Genomic DNA, 20,377 nt, shown 5'->3' on the forward strand with positions numbered 1-20,377 from the left:
TCCCAGTACATCCCAGTACACTCCAGCACACCCCACTGTACCCCAGCACACCCCATTGTACCCCATTGCACCCCACTGCACCCCATTGCACCCCATTGTACCCCACTGCACCCCATTGCACCCCATTGCACCCCGTTACTCCCGGCCCCTCCCACCTCTCCCATCCCTCCCGCCGCCGGACGCGTCCCCGTTTCCATGGTAACTCTGGCTCCGCCTCCAGGCTCACCGCTACGGTGACGTCACCTCGGCGCGCCGCCCTCTGCCTCATCACGCAGCGTCGCCGTCTCCATGGCTGCGGCCGTCACCGAGTGAGCGGGGACGGGAACGGGAACGGGAATGGGAACGGGAACGGGGACGGGGACGGGGACGGGGACGGGGGGTCCCGGAGGGGAACCGGGAACGGGAACGGGGGGTCCCGGAGGGGAACCGGGAAAGGAGACAGGGACTATGGGAACAGCAACGGGGAGTCCCGGAGGGGAACCCGGAACGGGAACGGGGAATACGGGAACGGGGGGTCCCGGAGGAGAACCGGGAAAGGGGACAGGGAATACGGGAACGGGGAATACAGGAACGGGGGACCCCGGAGGGGAACCCGGAACGAGGGTTCCGGTAGGGAGCCAGGAACGGGAGCGGGGAACCCGGGGAAGGGGAAGCCGGGAACGTGGCCGGTAACGGGGAACCGCGGAGTGGGGACGTGGGGAACCGGTGATGGGAACCGGGCCGGGAGCGGGGAAGCGGGGCCGAGACCGGGGAAAGAGACCAGGGCCGGGTACAGGAAGGGGGATCCTGGTGGGGAATGCGGGGTAGGGACGGGAACGGGGAGCGCGGGAGGGAACCGGGAACGGGGCCTCTCAGGGAAGAGCCCGGGCCGGGAGCGGGGAGCCCGGGGTTGGGGGGAGCCCGGTCTGCGGCGGGGCCGGCTCGGCTCGGCAGGAGCCCGTTGGCCGGAGCTGGCGGTGCCCGCTGCAGGTACCGGCGGGAGCAGAGCCTGCCGCTGCCCGGCAGCAGCGCCGCGCTCTACAACAACCTCAGCGTGCTCCGCCCGCCCGCGCCGCAGCTCCAGCGCTTCAGCGCCGTGCACGGGCACAGCCTCAGCCTCCTCAGCGCCGCCGCCGCCGGCCTCGGCCTCTCCCACCGGCAGCTCCCGGCCCGGGAGCCCGGCAGCGGCCTCAGCGCCGCGCTGCTCACCCAGGTACGGGGTCTGCGGCCACCGCTGGGCTGGCAACGGGAGGAGGGCTCTGCCCCGTGCTCCGCTCCGTGCCCCCTGCCCCGTGTCCCCCTGCCCCGTGCCCCCTGCCCCGTGTCCCCCTGCCCCGTGTCCCCCTGCCCCGTGCTCCGCTCCGTGCCCCCTGCCCCGTGTCCCCCTGCCCCGTGTCCCCCTGCCCCGTGTCCTCCGCTCTGTGTCCCCCTCCCTGTGTCCCCTGCCCTATTTCCACCTCCCCGTGCCCCCCACCCCGTGCCCCTGCCCGGCTCCCGCTGAGCCCTGTCCCCCTGAGCCCTGTCCCCCTGAGCCCTGTCCCCGCTGAGCCCTGTCCCCGCTGAGCCCTGTCCCCCTGAGCCCTGTCCCCCTGAGCCCTGTCCCCGCTGAGCCCTGTCCCCGCTGAGCCCTGTCCCCCTGAGCCCTGTCCCCCTGAGCCCTGTCCCCCCTGAGCCCTGTCCCCCTGAGCCCTGTCCCCCTGAGCCCTGTCCCCCTGAGCCCTGTCCCCCTGAGCCCTGTCCCCGCTGAGCCCTGTCCCCCTGAGCCCTGTCCCCCTGAGCCCTGTGAGCCCTGTCCCCCTGAGCCCTGTCCCCCTGAGCCCTGTCCCCCCTGTCCCCCTGAGCCCTGCTGAGCCCTGTCCCCGCTGAGCCCTGTCCCCCTGAGCCCTGTCCCCGCTGAGCCCTGTCCCCGCTGAGCCCTGTCCCCGCTGAGCCCTGTCCCCACTGAGCCCTGTCCCCACTGAGCCCTGTCCCCCCTGAGCCCTGTCCCCCTGAGCCCTGTCCCCCTGAGCCCTGTCCCCCCTGAGCCCTGTCCCCCGCCCTGTCCCCCTGAGCCCTGTCCCCGCTGAGCCCTGTCCCCCCTGAGCCCTGTCCCCGCTGAGCCCTGTCCCCGCTGAGCCCTGTCCCCCTGAGCCCTGTCCCCGCTGAGCCCTGTCCCCGCTGAGCCCTGTCCCCCTGAGCCCTGTCCCCCTGAGCCCTGTCCCCCTGAGCCCTGTCCCCGCTGAGCCCTGTCCCCGCTGAGCCCTGTCCCCCTGAGCCCTGTCCCCACAGGCATCCTGGTGCGTTCTGCCCTCGCGGGTGCTGCTGGTGCTGACTTCCCAGAAGGGGATCCAGGTGAGGTGGTGTCCGTGGACGGGGAGGAGGGAATTCCTCACACCACTGAGGATGAGATCGCTGGGGGGAGGGAGGGAGGCTCCTGGGGCCCTCCTGGGTCCCGCTGCGTGTCTGGGGCTGTCACCGTCTCTTGGGGACCTCCTGGGGCAGTGGTTGGGCCCGAAGCCGTAAAGGAATCATAGAATCCAAAATCCCATCTTAGGAGGGAGCTCAGGGATCGCCTGTTCCAGCCTTTCCAGGCACAGCATGACCGGACTGGGTGTCCCAGCACCCTGTGCAGCCCGGTGTTAACAGTGCCAGCGTTAGGAATCCACCGCTTTTCCTGGGGAGATCATTCCAGTCTCTGGTTGTTCTCACTGGGAAAGGTTTCCCTCTTGTGTCCAGTTGGAATTTCCCCAGCAGTAACTTGTGCCCATCACCCCTCGGCTTTCCCATGGCATTTCTTGTCCAAAGGGAGTCCTCATCTTCTCTGTAGCCCTTTAACTGCAGGCACATGGGATCAGCTCTCCCTGAGCCTTCTCTTTCCAGCTGGGCAGTCCCAGCTCTCTCAGCCTTTCCTTGCTCACTGCCCAGCCCTTGGATACCTTTGTGGCCCTTCCCTCCAGCCCCCCCCCGTCCCCATCGCTGTGTGCAGCAGGGACCACACCGGCCCCGGTGACCCCCCCGCAGCTCTCGCCCTCACCCTGGCCCTGTTCCTCTGCAGATGTACGAGGCCGACGGCTCCGTCCTGGTTTACTGGCACGCGCTGGACGCCGCGGAGCAGCCTCCTGGTAACGCCACGGCGGGGCCCAGCCCTTCCATGCACCCAGGGGGTCCCTGTGTGACCGGCTCCCAGTGCCCCCTGTGACCGGCTCCCGGTGCCCCCTGTGACCAGCTCCCAGTGCCCCCTGTGACCGGCTCCCGGTGCCCCCGATGTGACCAGCTCCCAGTGCCCCCTGTGACTGGCTCCCGGTGCCCCTGTGTGACCGGCTCCTGGTGCCCCGGTGTGACCGGCTCCCAGTGTTACCAGCTCCCAGTGCCCCCTGTGACTGGCTCCCAGTGCCCCAGTGTGACCGGCTCCAAATGCACCCAGTGTGACTGGCTCCTGGTGCCCCCTGTGTGACTGGTTCCCAGTGTGACCAGCTCCCAGTGCCCCCTGTGACCGGCTCCTGATGCCCCTGGTGTGACTGGCTCCCAGTGCCCCCGGTGTGACCGGCTCCTGGTCCCCTGGTGTGACTGGTTCCCAGTGTGACCAGCTCCCAGTGCTCCCTGTGACCGGCTCCTGGTCCCCCGGTGTGACTGGTTCCCAGTGCCCCCAGTGCAACCAGCTCCCGGTGTGACCGGCTCCCGGTTTCCTTGCAGCACAAGCCGTGTTTGCCCGTGGGATCGCTGCGGCAGGAGAGCGCTTCATCTGCGTGGGTGAGTGGAGCACAGGGAAGGATGGGAGGGAAGGCAGAGAGGGAGCCATAGGGAAGGACAGGAGGAGGTTGGGTGTCCATAGGGAAGGATGCAGGGTTGCTGGGTGTCCATAGGGAAGGATGCAGGGTTGCTGGGTGTCCATAGGGAAGGATGCAGGGTTGCTGGGTGTCCATAGGGAAGGATGGAGTGTTGCTGGGTGTCCATAGGGAAGGATGCAGGGTTGCTGGGTGTCCATAGGGAAGGATGCAGGGTTGCTGGGTGTCCATAGGGAAGGATGCAGGGCTGCTGGGTGTCCATAGGGAAGGATGGAGTGTTGCTGGGTGTCCATAGGGAAGGATGCAGGGTTGCTGGGTGTCCATAGGGAAGGATGCAGGGTTGCTGGGTGTCCATAGGGAAGGATGCAGGGTTGCTGGGTGTCCATAGGCAAGGATGCAGGGTTGCTGGGTGTCCATAGGCAAGGATGCAGGGTTGCTGGGTGTCCATAGGCAAGGATGCAGGGTTGCTGGGTGTCCATAGGGAAGGATGCAGGGTTGCCTGGTGTCCATAGGGAAGGGCAGGAGGAGGTTTGGTGCCCGTGGTGCCTGTTGGCGCAGCCGAGGGGTGGTGCTGGCAGTGATGTGTGTGTGTCCCCCGCCCCGGTGCCACAGGGACATCCTCGGGGCTGGTGCTGGTGTTTGACATCCCCCCCAAAGGCACCAACGTGGCGCTGAGCGAGGTCCTGGAGCAGCACGGAGCCGCCGTCACCGACATCGCGGCAGAGCAGGGCCAGGCCCCGGTAGGTCCTGGGGGCTCTGGTGGGGGGGCTTCAGCAGCGCTGGGTTTGTGGGTGTCTGCACGAGGGGTCCCACTCCTGGAGCAGCCACCCACAGCTGTGCCCGTGTTCCCGTCCCCGTCGGTGCTGAGCTGGGCTCTGCTGCCCAAGCACCTCGGTTCCCTGTTCCCCTGCTTGTGAGGCTCAGCCCAAGGGAGCTGATCCCTCACAGTCTTGCTGCCAGCTCAGGGGATCCCGGGATCCATTGGGATCCATAAGGCCCAGTGCTGGAGCATGGGAAGAGCTGTTGAAGTGTGGTCCAGCACCGGGACGGAGCTCCCCGCAGGGCAGCCTCTTCTGCCACCTCTCAGATGCACCAATTGGGTTCCTCATCATTGACCCCTTCCTCAGCGAGGCCACGTCCTTGCACCCTCTTACAGCTCCATTTAACTTCCGACCTGGCCTTGAACACTGCCAGGGATGGGGCAGCCACAGCTTCTCTGGGCACCCTGTGCCAGCGCCTCAGCACCCTCACAGGGAAGAGCTTCTGCCTAAGAGCTCAGCTCAGTCTCCCCTCGGGCAGGTTAAAGCCATTCCCCTTGGCCTGGCCCTACAGGCCCTTGGTCCAAGCCCCTCTCCAGGTTTCCTGCAGCCCCTTCAGGCACTGGAGCTGCTCTGAGGGCTCCCAGAGCTGCTCCATCCGGTGTTCCCCAGCCTGGCTTCGTGCTGGGGCTGTCCCCACCCAGGGCCGGTCCTTGCCCTCGTGCAGGACCCAGGTCCTGTTCCATCCGCCCGCCCCTCCCAGCCCTTGCTCCGTTGTTAACGCTTCCCACGGGGCAAGGACAGGCCCCGGCATGGGAATTCCGGTGCCTGGAGGCGCGGGTGCGGAGCGGGAGCGCAGGCAGGGACGCTGTGAGTCTTCCTCGAAAGCCAGCCCGTGCCTCATCGGCGTTGCCCAACGCGAGCGTGTTCAGGCGGAGGCTCCGGTGCCAGCCCTGCTCCCTGGTTAAACGGGGAGCGGTTAAACCCTACCCTGGGCCTGGCTGTGCCCTGCAGCAATGGGGCAGGGAGCACCTTGTGCTGATGCTGACCCTGACCCGGCTCTGCCCTGCAGGACGGCGCTGGAGACCTGGTGAGCGCCGACGACGCCGGGACCCTGTGTGTGTGGAGCACGGGCGAGGAGTTCAGGCTGGTCAGCAAGGTCCCGGCCTGTGGGTGAGCCCCGGGGCGATGATGGGGGGGAGCCGTGGGGCTGCACAGGGGTGACCCTGTCCCGTTCCCAGCTGTACCTGCTCCTCCGTGGCGCTGTGGCACGGGACGGTGGCCGCTGGCTTCGGGAATGGGCAGATCCGGCTGTACGAGGCGGCGAGCGGGCGGCTGCGCGCACAGGTCAACGCGCACGCGCGGTGGATCAATGCGCTGGACCTGGCACCGGAGACAGGGAAGGTACAGCTGGGAGCAGGGGTGTCCCGGCATCCCACCTGCATCCTTGTCTGCATCCCACCTGCATCCCACCCTGCATCCTCGTCTGCATCCCACCCTCCATCCCACACTGCATCCTTGTCTGCATCCCACCCTCCATCCCACACTGCATCCTTGTCTGCATCCCACCTGCATCCCACCCTGCATCCTCGTCTGCATCCCACCTGCATCCCACACTGCATCCTCATCTGCATCCCACCTGCATCCTCATCTGCATCCCACCCTGCATCCTTGTCTGCGTCCCACCCTGCATCCTCTGCATCCCACCTGCATCCTTGTCTGCATCCCACCCTGCATCCTCGTCTGCATCCCACATGCATCCTTGTCTGCATCCCACCCTGCATCCTGACCTGCATCCCACCCTGCATTCTTGTCTGCATCCCACCCTGCATCCTGACCTGCATCCCACCCTGCATCCCACACTGCATCCTCGTCTGCATCCCACCCTGCATCCTCATCTGCATCCCACCTGCATCCTTGTCTGCATCCCACCCTGCATCCTTGTCTGCATCCCACCCTGCATCCTGACCCGCATCCCACGCTGCATCCTCATCTGCATCCCACCCTGCATCCTGACCTGCATCCCACACTGCATCCTCATCTGCATCCCGCCCTGCATCCCGCCCTGCATCCCACCTGCATCCTGCCCTGCATCCCACCCTCCATCCCACACTGCATCCTGCCCTGCATCCCACCCTCCATCCCACACTGCATCCTCATCTGTATCCCACCCTCCATTCCACACTGTATCCTCATCTGCATCCCACCCTGAATCCTACACTGCATCCTGACCTACATCCTGCCTGCATCCCACCAGCATCCCGCCTGCATCCTGACCTGCATCCCACCTGCATCCCGCCTGCATCCCACCATCCCAAAGCATGCAGCCTGCAGTGGCCATGCAGGGGCTGCTCCCTGGCACTGCCATCTCAGTGCCCCCCCCGGACCACCGGTCCCCACAGCCTCTGTCCTGTTCCCTCTGCAGCTGCTCTCGGGTGCGGAGGATTCCTTTGTTCACGTCTGGAAGCTCAGCAGGAACCCGGACACCGATGATGTTGAGGTGAGTTGGGTGAGGAGAACCCCAGTGTGCTGGGCGCACCCCAGAGTGTGAGCAGCAGCTCAGGGAGGGGATCCTGCCCCTCTGCTGCGTGAAGGGGAGACCTGAGAGCAGCTCCAGTGCCTGAAGGGGCCATGAGAAACCTGGAGAGGGGCTTGGGACAAGGGATAGAGGGATGAGATCAGGTGTAATGGCTTCCAACTGGAATAGGGAAGGGTTGGATGGGATACAAAGAGGGTGGTGGAACATGGGAATGGGTTGAATGGAGAAGCTGTGGCTGCCCCATCCCTGGCAGTGCTCAAGGCCAGGTTGGACGCAGGGGCTTGGAGCAAGCTGCTCCAGTGGAAGGGGTCCCTGCCCGTGGCAGGGGATGGGGCTGGAGGAGCTTTAAGGTCCCTTCAACCCAAACCAGGCTGGGATACGATCCTCCTGCTCCCGCACTGCGGAGCTCAAGCCATGGCTCACGTTCCAGCCTCTGTTCCCCCCGTGCTGCAGTCAGGCCATTCCCGGGTGCTCCGGTGCCCCCTCCCGTGTCCTGTCCCGCAGATCCAGCACTGTCACGCCGAGCGCGTTCCCGACACCCAGGTCTGCGGCGCCCGCTTCTGCGATCCCGAGGGAAACTCCTTCGCCGTCACCGGCTACGACCTGAGCGAGATCTTCCGCTACAGCCGGGCCTAGAGCGCGCCTGGGGGGGGGCAGGAGAGCCGGGATGCACCGGGACCGGCGGCACTGAGGCTCCGTAAGCAGGGGGCAGCTCTGACCCCCGCCTTCTGCTCCATGGGTCCCAATGATGGGAATGCGGGTGAAGGTGGAACTGGGCCACGATTCCCTCGCTCCCAGCCTCACCCCACCCTCGCTGTGAGCAGGGAGCTCGCGCTTGGGGTGCTGAGTGCTGAGCCCCACATCAAGCCGCTCAGCCCCACATCATCCTCCCACCCCCCAGCCCTCCGGGGGCGAGGCAGCGGCGGGGCTGGGAGCAGAACCGGCTCCGCTCTTCCCAGCTCCGGTTCCACCGGGATCCGAGCCCGGCCCAACCGGTGCTGGGGGCCGGGAGCGCCGCCGGCCACGTCCCACCCGTGGGTGCAGCTCCGCGGGGCCGCCCTGCCCCGGGGCGAGCAGGAGCCGGTTCCGCTCCGTGGGGACGCGGGGAGGGCTCAGCCCCGGCCGCATGTGCGGGGCCGCAGCTGCTCTGCACCGGGCCAGCGGCTCCGTGCTCGCTGCCGCCCCCCGGGACCGGCCCCGGCCCCGCTGCTGCCACCGCGTCCGCCGGGGCTCCCCCTGCACCCCATTGCCCGGCCGGGCTGCGGTGGGCGCAGGGGCTGCTCCTGCCCCCCCGGGCGCTTCCCATGGGAATGCCGTGTCCCAGCAATGGAACCCGATGTGGCCCCAGGGACCAGCGCAGCCTCCGGCTCCGCTCCCAGGGCCTGGGGGGGCTCTGGGGGTGCCGCGGGGCCAGCGCAGCCCTTGGCGGGGGGGGGGGGGGGAGCTCCCCACATGGCCCCTCCTGCCCCGCTGCGGCTGCAGCCGGGGGCCCAGCTCCCCCCACGCTACCCGAGGCTATGGGGCACACACCCCACTCCATGTACCCCCAACCCCCCCCATGAGCTGCACCCCCATAGTGCTCTTCCCCCCCAGCTATGGGTCAGGACCCCCCACTCCTCTCTGGGTGCCCCCACTACGATAAATACACCCGAATGAAGCTGCCCCGTGTCAGTCCTTCCTGCGGCTGGGGGGGGGGATGGCACCGTGGGGTGACCCGGAGGCCGGGGGGGTGACACGGAGGCCGGGGGGGGGATGGCACCGGGGGGTGACCCGGAGGCCGGGGGGGTGACCCGGAGGCCGGTCCCGTTACAAAAAGCTTTATTAAAGGTTAAAAGAGCCGCTGCGAGGCGGGGGCTGCCCCTCGCGGTGCCGGGGCCCGGGGGGGGGTCCCGGGGGGGGCCGGAGCCGCGGTGCTCGTGTACAAAAGTCTACAAAGGGTTTGTGCAGTTGAGGCCGGGGCCAAGGCACGAGATGAGCAGGAAGGGGGGGCCCAGGCCGTGCCCCTGCCCTCCCACCCCCCCCCCAAAGCACCCAAGGACCCCCCCCCCCCCGCTCACAGCTTGGCCCCTGCAGCAGGGGGTGGGGGGGCAGCACCAGAGGTAGCACCAGCGATGGGCAGCGCCCGGGGGGGCCCGGCCCCCCCTCAGGACACGTGCGGGCGCCAGAAGCACCACTTGGGGCGCGGGTGCTGCGCGCGCTCCCGCTGCTCCTCGCGCTCGCGCTCCTTCTTGCAGCGCAGGTACAGGTCCTCCTCCTTCAGGTACCACACGGGCGGCCAGCGGTGCCGCTCGAAGTGCGCCCGGTTCTCTGCATGGCAAAGGATGGGGTACGGGGTGGTACGGGGAGAGGTAAGGTAGAGTACAGGATGGGGTATGGTGTGGTACAGGGTGGGGTACGGTGTGGTACAGGATGGGTACAGTGTGGTACAGGATGGGGTACGGGGTGGTACAGGGAGAGGTAAGGTATAGTACAGGATGGGGTATGGTGTGGTACAGGGTGGGGTACAGGATGGGGTACGGTGTGGTACATGGTGGGGTACGGGGTGGTACAGGATGGGTACGGTGTGGTACATGGTGGGGTACGGGGTGGTACAGGATGGGTACGGTGTGGTACAGGATGGGGTACGGTGTGGTACAGGATGGGTACAGTGTGGTACAGGATGGGGTACGGGGTGGTACAGGGAGAGGTAAGGTATAGTACAGGATGGGGTATGGTATGGTACATGGTGGGGTACAGGATGGGGTACATGGTGGGGTACAGGATACAGGGGGTACGGTGTGGTACAGGATGGGTACGGTGTGGTACAGGATGGGGTATGGTATGGTACAGGGTGATGTATGGTATGACACAATGCATGTTATGGCATGGCACAGCATGAGGTATGGCATGGCAACACATGCTTTGGCACAGAGCAGCATAGCACAACACATGGAATGGGACAGGAGAGTGGTATGGCATGGCAGGGTATGGCATGGCTCAGCATAGCACAGTATGGCACAGTGTGGTATAACACTTGTTGTGGCATAGCATGGCATGACACAGCACGGCATGGTATGGGCACGGCCTGGCACAGCCCTCTATGGCACAGTGCGGCATGGTGTGGCATGGTATGGCACAGTATGGCACACTATGGCACCGTACAGCACAATATGGCACCATATGGCACTGTATGGCACTGTATGGCACCATATGGCACTGTATGGCACAATATGGCATGGTATGGCACTGTGTGGCACACTATGGCACAGTATGGCACACTATGGCACCGTACAGCACAATATGGCACCATATGGCACTGTATGGCACAGTATGGCACTGTATGGCACACTATGGCACAGGATGGCACAGGATGGCACTGTATGGCACAATATGGCATGGTATGGCACAGGATGGCACACTATGGCACCGTATGGCACTGTATGGCACACTATGGCACAGGATGGCACAGGATGGCACAGGATGGCACTGTATGGCACAATATGGCATGGTATGGCACAGGATGGCACACTATGGCACCGTATGGCACACTATGGCACCATATGGCACAATACAGCACCATATGGCACAATATGGCACGGTATGGCACAGTATGGCACAGTATGGCACAAGATGGCACGGTATGGCACAAGATGGCATGGTATGACATAGTATGGCACCATATGGCACGGTATGGCACAATATGGCACGGTATGGCACAAGATGGCACGGTATGACACAGTATGGCACCATATGGCACCATATGGCACAGTATGGCACACTATGGCATGATATGGCACGGTATGGCACAATATGGCACCATATGGCACACTATGGCACGGTATGGCACTGTATGGCACAGGATGGCACCGTATGGCACAATATGGCACTGTATGGCACAGGATGGCCCGGCATGCAGCGTACCTGGGGACATGAACTTCATGTGCCGGGGGAAGCGGCGGCACACGCTGTTGTAGTTGGTGCAGATGTAGTGCCGGCACCAGGCCGCCAGCTGCTGCGCGTTGTGGAACTGCAGGGGGGGGAGAGGGTCTCACCCTGCCCGGGGGGCACTGCCGGTGCCACAGAGCGCCCCACAGCACCCCCTGCACCCCACAGCACCCCTCAACTGCCCACAGCACCCCTCTGACCCCCAGAGCACCCCCTGCACCCCACAGCACCTCCGTGACCCCCAGAGCACCCCCAACCCTCCCCTGCACCCACCTGCGTCAGCTCCAGGTAGAGCAGGACCTGCTCATCGATCTCCACCCGCTGCATGAACGCCTGCAGCAGCTCGTCCACTGCGTACTGCTCTGGGGGGGGACAGCGATGGGGTGGGGGGGACAGCAATGGGATGGGGGGGACAGCAATTGGGGGGACAGTGATGGGGTGGGGGGGACAGCAATGGGGGCGACAGTGATGGGGTGGGGGGGACAGCAATGGGGGGACAGTGATGGGGTGGGGGGGACAGCAATGGGATGGGGGGGACACAGCAATGGGGGGGACAGCAATGGGGGGGACAGTGATGGGGTGGGGGGACAGCAATGGGATGGGGGGACAGCAATGGGGGGGACAGTGATGGGATGGGGGGAGACAGTGATGGGGTAGGGGGGACAGCGATGGGGTGGGGGGGGACAGTGATGGGGGGGACAGCGATGGGGGGGACAATGATGGGGTGTGGGGGAACAGTGATGGGGGGACAGTGATGGGGGGACAATGATGAGGTGTGGGGGAACAGTGATGGGGGGACAGTGATGGGGTGGGGGGGACAGTGATGGGGTGGGGGGGACAGTGATGGGGGGACAGTGATGGGGTGGGGGGGACAGTGATGGGATGGGGGGACAGTGATGGGGTGGTGGGACAGTGATGGGGTGGGGGGACAGTGATGGGATGGGGGGACAGTGATGGGGTGGTGGGACAGTGATGGGATGGGGGGACAGTGATGGGGTGGTGGGACAGTGATGGGATGGGGGGACAGTGATGGGATGGGGGGACAGTGATGGTGGGGGGGACAGTGATGGGGTGGGGGAGGCAGTGATGGGATGGGGGGACAGTGATGGGGTGGTGGGACAGTGATGGGATGGGGGGACAGTGATGGGGGGGATGGACATGCAGGGGACACGTGCAGGGGCAGGCGCTGTGGCTGCAACACGCCCGGGGGCAACCGCGCTTGTGCGGCCCTTGTTGGTGAGAGGCATCGATCCCTGTGCCACCATCACCACATTGATGGGTGACGTCAATGGGGGCCCGGGGGGGGGGCAGGGAGGGTCTGGGGGGGGGTCAATGGGTGTCCAGGGGGGTGCAGGGCAACCGCGCTCATCCAGCTTTGGTTGATGAGGAAGACATCGATCCCCATGTCCCCGCCACTGCACGGATGAGTGACCCCAACGGGGGTACATGGAGGGGCCTGGGGGTGCCGGCGGGGTCTCACCGGTGAGCGCCTGCAGGCGCGGCAGGCAGAGCCGGTCGGTCAGGATGAGCAGCTCCATCGCGTCCAGGTCGGGCGCCGGGGTGAAGACCCCGGTGTAGAGGAAGTCGAGGACGGCACGGAGGGAGGCGCAGCTGGTGCCGGGCAGCGGGACCTGGGCACAGCGGGGAGCTCTGGAGCGGGGACACACTGGGGCCGGCGGCGCCATGGGCACAGCGGGACCGCAGGACCCCCCCGCCCGGTGTCCCCATCCCCGTGCCCTCACCTCAGAGGCGTAGCTCTCCCGAAAGGCCCCCCGGAACATCGCCATCATCCAGTCGCAGCCCGCGATGAGCAGCGGTTTGTGCGCCGGCACCGCGCCGTCGTCCACCCGGAACACCACGTCTGGCACCGCGGAGGGACGGTGTGAGCGCAGCATGGGGACCGGTACCCCCACGCCCGTGCCGGTCACCGCGTGCCACCCGCAGGGAGGGCAGGGTCCCGGTGATGCCCCCATCCAGGGCCCCCCGTACCTGCGAAGACGCCCTTGGCCAGGCACTCCTTGACGCGGTTGGCGCGGCGCACGTGGAAGGCTTTGGTGATCTCCTGGTTCATGAAGCTCTCCTTGTTGAGCACGTTGGCCACCATCATGCGCAGGTCGAAGACCTCCAGCAGCTCGGCGATGGTGGCCACGTGCCGCAGGTCGCCGCGGGCCTGGTCCAGCCGCCCGGTGTACAGGTACTCGAGCACGGCGCGGAACGGCTCCGCCTGCACGCGCGGCTCCATGCGCACCAGCACCATGCGGCGCTCCCGCCCCGACACCGGCTCCGGCACCGCCTCCCAGCTCATGCTCACGAACCCGCGGCCCCACGAGGACAGGTCCCGGACGCTGCTGTCCCCTGTGGTCCCCCCCACATCCCCCGTGCTGTCCCCTGCCACCGGCCGCCGAGCATCATCACTGTGACAGCCCCGCATCGGGGCGCTGCCGCTCTCAGCCGGGCTCCCCCGGTCCCCATCCGGGCTCTGGGTGCACGCAGCCGGCTCCTCGGCCCCCCCCTGCGGCCCCTCCAGCGTGAAGAGGTCGTAGAACTTGGAGCAGGAGGTGGCCAGGTAGACGCGGTGGGCGAACACGCGCTGCCCGCCCTGCAGCTGGAAGACGACGTCGGCGCAGAGCGGGGTGCGGAAGAGAGCGGCGGGGCCCCAACCGCAGCTGGTCGGGGCCTCGGGGACCTGGATGACCGGCGGGGGGGGCTTGGGGGGCAGGAACGGCGCCTGCAGCAGCGGCCGCTGCATCTTCTTCAGGTGAGACTTCCAGAACTGGAGGTGGCGGCGGGAGATGAGCGCGGCGCGGATGGCGTTGTCGAAGACGTCCTTGATGCCGAACTGCGCCACGACGCTGGTCTCGTAGTACGGCACCCCCAGCTCCTTGGCCACCTCGTGCCCGCGCTCCGGGGGCAGGATGTCCGTGGGCTTGATGGGCCTATGGGGCACACAGAGCGGGGCCGTGTCACCGCCGACAGGGCCCCATCCCCATCCCACCCCTCGGCGCAGCGCGGTGGGGGCCTCACTTGGCCAGGGGACGCCGGGCCCGGTTGACGGCCTCCAGGTCGGCGTAGCGCAGGTCCAGCTGGCAGCCCACCAGCACGATGGGCGTCCGCGGGCAGAAGTGCTTGATCTCGGGGTACCACATGGTCTTCACGTGCCGCAGGGAGTTGGGGTTGGCCAGGGAGAAGCACAGAACCACCACGTCCGACCTGCGGTGGGAGAGCAGCAGGAGGAAGAGGACGAGGAGGACGAGGAGGAAGAGGAGGATGAGGAGGACGAGGGGGGTGAGGGCAGCCTGGCCCCAGTGCATCCCGCTGTCACCCAACATCCCCAGGCCACCCTCTGCAGCCCACCTTGCTCAGGGAACAGCACTTCATTGACCGGGGACACCCACGGCTGGAGCCGGCTGCCCCCAGCATTGGACCCACCCCCGTGTACCCCAGAGGGCTCTGCCCCATGGCCCTCACGGAGCCGCACGGCCATGCCCAGGACAGACGATGTCCTGTGGATGGAGGGAGGAAGATGATGGCGCCCGGCTCTGTGTCACCACGGTTGGCCAAGCCAATGTCCGCCCCAGCTCCGTGACAGCACAGGACCCACTCCGACCCCAGCCCCCCCCGGATGGGCCCACAGGGAGCGGCCAGGCCCCGGCACCGTCCCTGCCCCAGTGCCCCGAGCCCCTTCCCGGCGCCCCACGGGCTCCAGGTCCCAGCCCGGTGCTGGCGCGTCCCGGGGCTCGGGGGAGCCTCCCCGGGCAAGGTGACAGCGGACGCGCCCGAGGTGCCAGCGGCCGCGGGTCCCCGCAGCCCCCGGGGGCCCTTATAAGGTGTCCGGGAGCAGCCACGTGGGCCCGAACCGGGCTTGTTTTTAGTCTGCGCCTTGCCAAGACGTGACCGGGAGGCGCCTCTGGAGCGGGGCCCGTGTCACGGACCAAGATAGCGCCACCGCGGGCCCCCCGCCAGCACCGGGACCGGCGCCACCGGCCCGGAGCCGAGGGACCCTCGGCGGGGGCAGCCCCGCGCCCCCCCGCGGTGCTGGGGCAGGGAAGAGCCGCGCTGGCCCCGGTGCCACCGGCGATAACGGCCTGGACGTGCCGGAGCGGGGGGGGGGGGGGGGTGAGGTCCCAGCACCCCCAGTCTGCCCCCAGCGCCCCCGGGCCCTACGGGGACGAACAGAGCGGGGTCACGGCGCCCCCGGGGTGCAGGGAGCTGCCTCCGGATGGGGCAGCGCTGCCGGAGCCCTCCCGAGGGTTTGGGGGGGGGCGCAAGGGGGCTCTTGGGGTGCTGGAAGGGGCACGAGGAGGCCCCTTTGGGTCCCTGTGATCGCGCTGGGTGGGGAGGGCTGAGGGGCTGCGGCCGGTGACAGCAGGGACAGCAGTGACACCAGGGACAACAGTGACACCAGTGACACCAGGGACACCAGGGACACCAGTGACACCAGTGACAACAGTGACACCAGTGACACCAGGGACACCAGGGACACCAGTGACACCAGTGACAACAGTGACAACAGTGACAACAGTGACAACAGTGACACCAGGGACACCAGGGACACCAGTGACACCAGTGACAACAGTGACAACAGTGACAACAGTGACACCAGGGACACCAGGGACACCAGTGACACCAGGGACAGCAGTGACAGCAGGGACACCAAGGACACCAGTGACAACAGTGACACCAGGGACACCAGTGACACCAGTGACACCAGTGACACCAGGGACACCAGGGACACCAGTGACAGCAGTGACAGCAGTGACAACAGTGACACCAGTGACACCAGTGACACCAGGGACACCAGGGACAGCAGTGACAGCAGGGACAGCAGTGACAACAGTGACAACAGTGACACCAGGGACACCAGTGACACCAGTGACACCAGGGACAGCAGTGACAGCAGGGACAGCAGGGACACCAGTGACACCAGTGACACCAGTGACAACAGTGACAACAGTGACAGCAGCGACACCAGGGACACCAGGGACACCAGGGACACCAGTGACAACAGTGACAACAGTGACACCAGCGACACCAGGGACACCAGGGACACCAGGGACACCAGTGGCAACAGTGACACCAGTGACACCAGGGACACCAGGGACACCAGTGGCACCAGGGACACCAGTGACAACAGTGACAACAGTGTCAGCAGTGACACCAGTGACACCAGTGACACCAGTGACAACAGTGACAACAGTGACAGCAGCGACACCAGGGACACCAGGGACAGCAGTGACAGCAGTGACAACAGTGACACCAGTGACACCAGTGACAGCAGCAACACCAGGGACACCAGTGACACCAGTGACACCAGGGACACCAGGGACACCAGTGACAACAGTGACAACAGTGACAGCAGTGACACCAGGGACACCAGGGACACCAGTGACACCAGTGACAACAGTGACAGCAGTGACACCAGGGACACCAGGGACACCAGTGACACCAGTGACAACAGTGACAGCAGCGACACCAGTGACACCAGGGACACCAGTGACAACAGTGACAACAGTGACAGCAGTGACAGCAGCGACACCAGTGACAACAGTGACAGCAGCGACACCAGGGACACCAGGGACACCAGTGGCACCAGGGACACCAGTGACACCAGTGACAGCAGCGACACCAGGGACACCAGTGACACCAGTGACAACAGTGACAGCAGGGACACCAGTGACACCAGTGACAACAGTGACACCAGTGACACCAGGGACACCAGGGACAGCAGTGACAGCAGGGACAGCAGTGACACCAGGGACACCAGTGACACCAGTGACACCAGGGACAGCAGTGACAGCAGGGACAGCAGGGACAGCAGTGACACCAGGGACACCAGGGACACCAGTGACACCAGGGACACCAGTGACAACAGTGACACCAGTGACAACAGTGACAACAGTGACAACAGTGACACCAGGGACACCAGGGACACCAGTGGCACCAGTGACAACAGTGACAACAGTGACACCAGTGACAACAGTGACACCAGTGACAGCAGGGACAGCAGTGACAGCAGCGACAACAGTGACAACAGTGACACCAGTGACAACAGTGACACCAGGGACAGCAGGGACACCAGTGACACCAGTGACACCAGTGACACCAGTGACAACAGTGACACCAGGGACACCAGGGACACCAGGGACAACAGTGACAACAGTGACACCAGTGACACCAGTGACACCAGTGACAACAGTGACAACAGTGACACCAGGGACACCAGGGACACCAGTGGCACCAGGGACACCAGTGACACCAGGGACACCAGTGACACCAGTGACACCAGTGACAACAGTGACAACAGTGACAGCAGTGACACCAGTGACAACAGTGACACCAGTGACACCAGTGACAGCAGTGACAACAGTGACAACAGTGACAACAGTGACCCCACTGACTCCAGTGTGACCACTGACACCAGTGACACCAGTGACAACAGTGACAGCAGTGACACCAGTGACAACAGTGACAGCAGTGACACCAGTGACAACAGTGACAGCTGTGACAGCAGTGACAACAGTGACAACAGTGACAGCAGGGACACCAGTGACACCAGTGACAGCAGGGACACCAGTGACACCAGTGACACCAGTGACACCAGTGACAACAGTGACAGCAGTGACACCAGTGACAACAGTGACAACAGTGACACCAGGGACACCAGGGACACCAGTGGCACCAGGGACACCAGTGACACCAGTGACACCAGTGACAACAGTGACAACAGTGACACCAGTGACACCAGTGACAGCAGCGACACCAGGGACACCAGGGACAGTGACCAGTGACACAGCAGTGACAACAGTGACACCAGTGACACCAGGGACACCAGTGACACCAGTGACACCAGTGACAACAGCGACCAGTGACAACAGTGACACCAGTGACACCAGTGGACAGGGACACCAGTGACACCAGTGACACCAGTGACACCAGTGACAACAGTGACACCAGTGACACCAGTGACACCAGTGACAACAGTGACACCAGTGACACCAGTGACACCAAGGACACCAGTAGCACTATCAGCAGCAGTGAGATCAGCAAAACCAGTGAGACCAGTGAGACCAGCGACACCAGTAACAGCAGCGACACCAGTGGCACCAGGGACAGCAGGGCCACCAGCAACACCAGTGACACCAGCGACACCAGGGACAGCAGTGACAGCAGTGACAGCAGTGACACCAGGGACACCAGGGACACCAGTGACACCAGGGACACCAAGGACACCAGCAGCACTAGCAGCAGCGGTGAGACCAGCAAAACCAGTGAGACCAGTGAGACCAGCGACACCAGTGACAGCAGCGACACCAGTGGCACCAGGGACAGCAGGGCCACCAGCAACACCAGTGACACCAGCGACACCAGGGACAGCAGTGACAGCAGTGACACCAGTGACACCAGGGACACCAGGGACACCAGTGACACCAGGGACACCAGTGACACCAGCAGCACTAGCAGCAGCGGTGAGACCAGCAAAACCAGTGAGACCAGTGAGACCAGCGACACCAGTGACAGCAGCGACACCAGTGACACCAACAACACCAGTGACACCAGCGACACCAGTGACACCAGTGGCACCAGGGACAGCAGTCACAGCAGTGACAGCAGTGACATCAGTGACAATAGTGACACCAAGGACACCAGCAGCACTAGCAGCAGCAGTGAGACCAGCAAAACCAGTGAGACCAGTGAGACCAGTGACAGCAGCGACACCAGTGACACCAACGACACCAGTGACACCAGCGACACCAGTGACAGCAGTGACAGCAGTGACATCAGTGACACCAGTGACATCAAGGACACCAGTAACACTAGTGGCAGCAGTGAGACCAGCAAAACCAGTGAGACCAGCGACACCAGTGACAGCAGGGGCACCAGTGACAGCAGTGACACCAGAGACACCTGTGATACCAGTGACAGCAGGAACAGCAGAGACACCAGTGACACCAGTGATAGCAGGGACACACCAGGGACACCAGTAACACCAGTGGCACCAGTGACACCAGTGGCACCAGGGACAGCAGTGACAGCAGTGACACCGGTGACACCAGTGACAGCAGGAACAGCAGCGACACCAGTGATAGCAGTGATAGTAGGGACACACCAGGGACACCTGTAACACCAGTGGCACCAGTGACACCAGTGACACTAGTAGCACCAGTGAGACAAGCAAAACCAGTGAGACCAGTGAGGCCAGTGTCTCAAGTGCCCCAAGTGACACCAGTGAGACCCGCAGCACCAGTGATGCCAGTCAGACCAGTAGCTGTTCCCCCCCTGCAGACCAGACTGGTATGAATCACCAGTACCAGTACACACATGTGGAAACAGTCACATCGGAGCACTCCGGGTTGTACCAGTCACACCAGTAAGAGCACCAGCCTCCAGCACTGGCCCGTGTCCCAGCATGTGCACCAGTAACACCAGTGGGACCAGTGAGACCGGTAGTACCAGCGTCACTAGCGACACCAGTGAAACCAAGAGCCCAGGGAGGTGGCAGCGTGGGCACAGGCCCTGGGCAGGGGGATCACAGAAGGCTGGTGGCCACAATGGGCTGGTGGCCACAATGGGCTGGTGGCCGCAATGGGCTGGCTGCTGCAGCAGATGTGTCCCTCTGCGGGGGGGCCATGGGAGCTGTGGCTGTACTGGGGTGTCCCCGGCCCGTCCCCCTCTCTGTGGCCCCATTCCAGTAGCGGATGTTTTCCATCCCTCAGGAATTGGGGTTTGGCGCCGTTGTGACCAAATAAGGGAATGGCCGAGCATGGTCCTGCGGGAGCTGGAGCCTGACCGGGATGGGATGGGAATGGAATGGGGATGGGGATAGGATGGTAATGGGATGGGACAGAGATATGAATGTGAATGGGGATAGGGTGGGGATAGAACGGGATGCAATGGAGATGGGATGGGATGGGATAGGATAGGATGTAAATGGGATGGAGATGGGATAGGTTAGGAAGGGATGGGGATGGGATAGGTTAGGATGGGATGGAGATGGGATAGAACAGGGTAGGATGGGGATGGGATGTGACCTCCCTGCAGTCAGTCTGAGCATCCCACACCCCGGGCCTTCCCATGTGGCCACCCCAGGCTGGGCTCGCTCCCTGCCTGCAGCCCCACGTGCTGCTCTGGGACCAGCACAGCACCCACATCCCGGGGTGGGACCCTGTGTCCAGCACCCTCATCCCAGCACGGGTCCCTGCACAGCGCGCACATCCCAGCGCTGGATCCTGGCTCAACACCCGCATCCTAGCGTGGGATTCTGGGCTCTCATCCCAGCGCAGGACCCCGCGTCCAGCGCCCACGGCCTGGTCTGGGACCCTGCACAGCGCCCTCGTCCCAGCGCGGGACCCTCACGCTGGTGCCGGCCCCCGCCCCGCGCCCGCCGCTCCCGGTGCCGCCCCCGCGCCCCGCCC

General features: G+C 64.9%; 2 protein-coding genes across 2 annotated transcripts; one reads left to right on the top strand and one right to left on the bottom strand.

The window, feature by feature from the left end:
• Nucleotides 1-218: 218 nt before the first annotated feature.
• Nucleotides 219-7,741, top strand: WDR54 (WD repeat domain 54). Its single transcript, XM_057399881.1, has 10 exons — nt 219-308; nt 970-1,192; nt 2,248-2,310; nt 3,014-3,080; nt 3,652-3,708; nt 4,356-4,483; nt 5,574-5,674; nt 5,743-5,905; nt 6,927-7,001; nt 7,545-7,741. Exons 1-10 carry the CDS (start codon nt 289-291, stop codon nt 7,674-7,676), a joined length of 1,029 nt encoding a protein of 342 aa, XP_057255864.1. The 5' UTR covers nt 219-288; the 3' UTR covers nt 7,677-7,741.
• A 1,399-nt stretch (nt 7,742-9,140) lies between these two features.
• LOC130594164 (rho-related BTB domain-containing protein 2-like) lies at nt 9,141-14,211 on the bottom strand. Its single transcript, XM_057399888.1, has 7 exons — nt 13,989-14,211; nt 12,954-13,900; nt 12,707-12,825; nt 12,445-12,595; nt 11,238-11,326; nt 10,941-11,046; nt 9,141-9,347 (listed from the first exon to the last, which is right to left on the bottom strand). Exons 1-7 carry the CDS (start codon nt 14,108-14,110, stop codon nt 9,184-9,186), a joined length of 1,698 nt encoding a protein of 565 aa, XP_057255871.1. The 5' UTR covers nt 14,111-14,211; the 3' UTR covers nt 9,141-9,183.
• Between the last annotated feature and the right edge of the window lie 6,166 nt (nt 14,212-20,377).

Source organism: Pezoporus wallicus, unplaced genomic scaffold (genome assembly GCF_028554395.1).
Source record: "Pezoporus wallicus isolate ANWC-B61680 ecotype Strahan unplaced genomic scaffold, APGP_CSIRO_Pwel_v1 contig_10507, whole genome shotgun sequence".
In the NCBI taxonomy this organism is placed as follows: Eukaryota; Metazoa; Chordata; class Aves; order Psittaciformes; family Psittacidae; genus Pezoporus; species Pezoporus wallicus.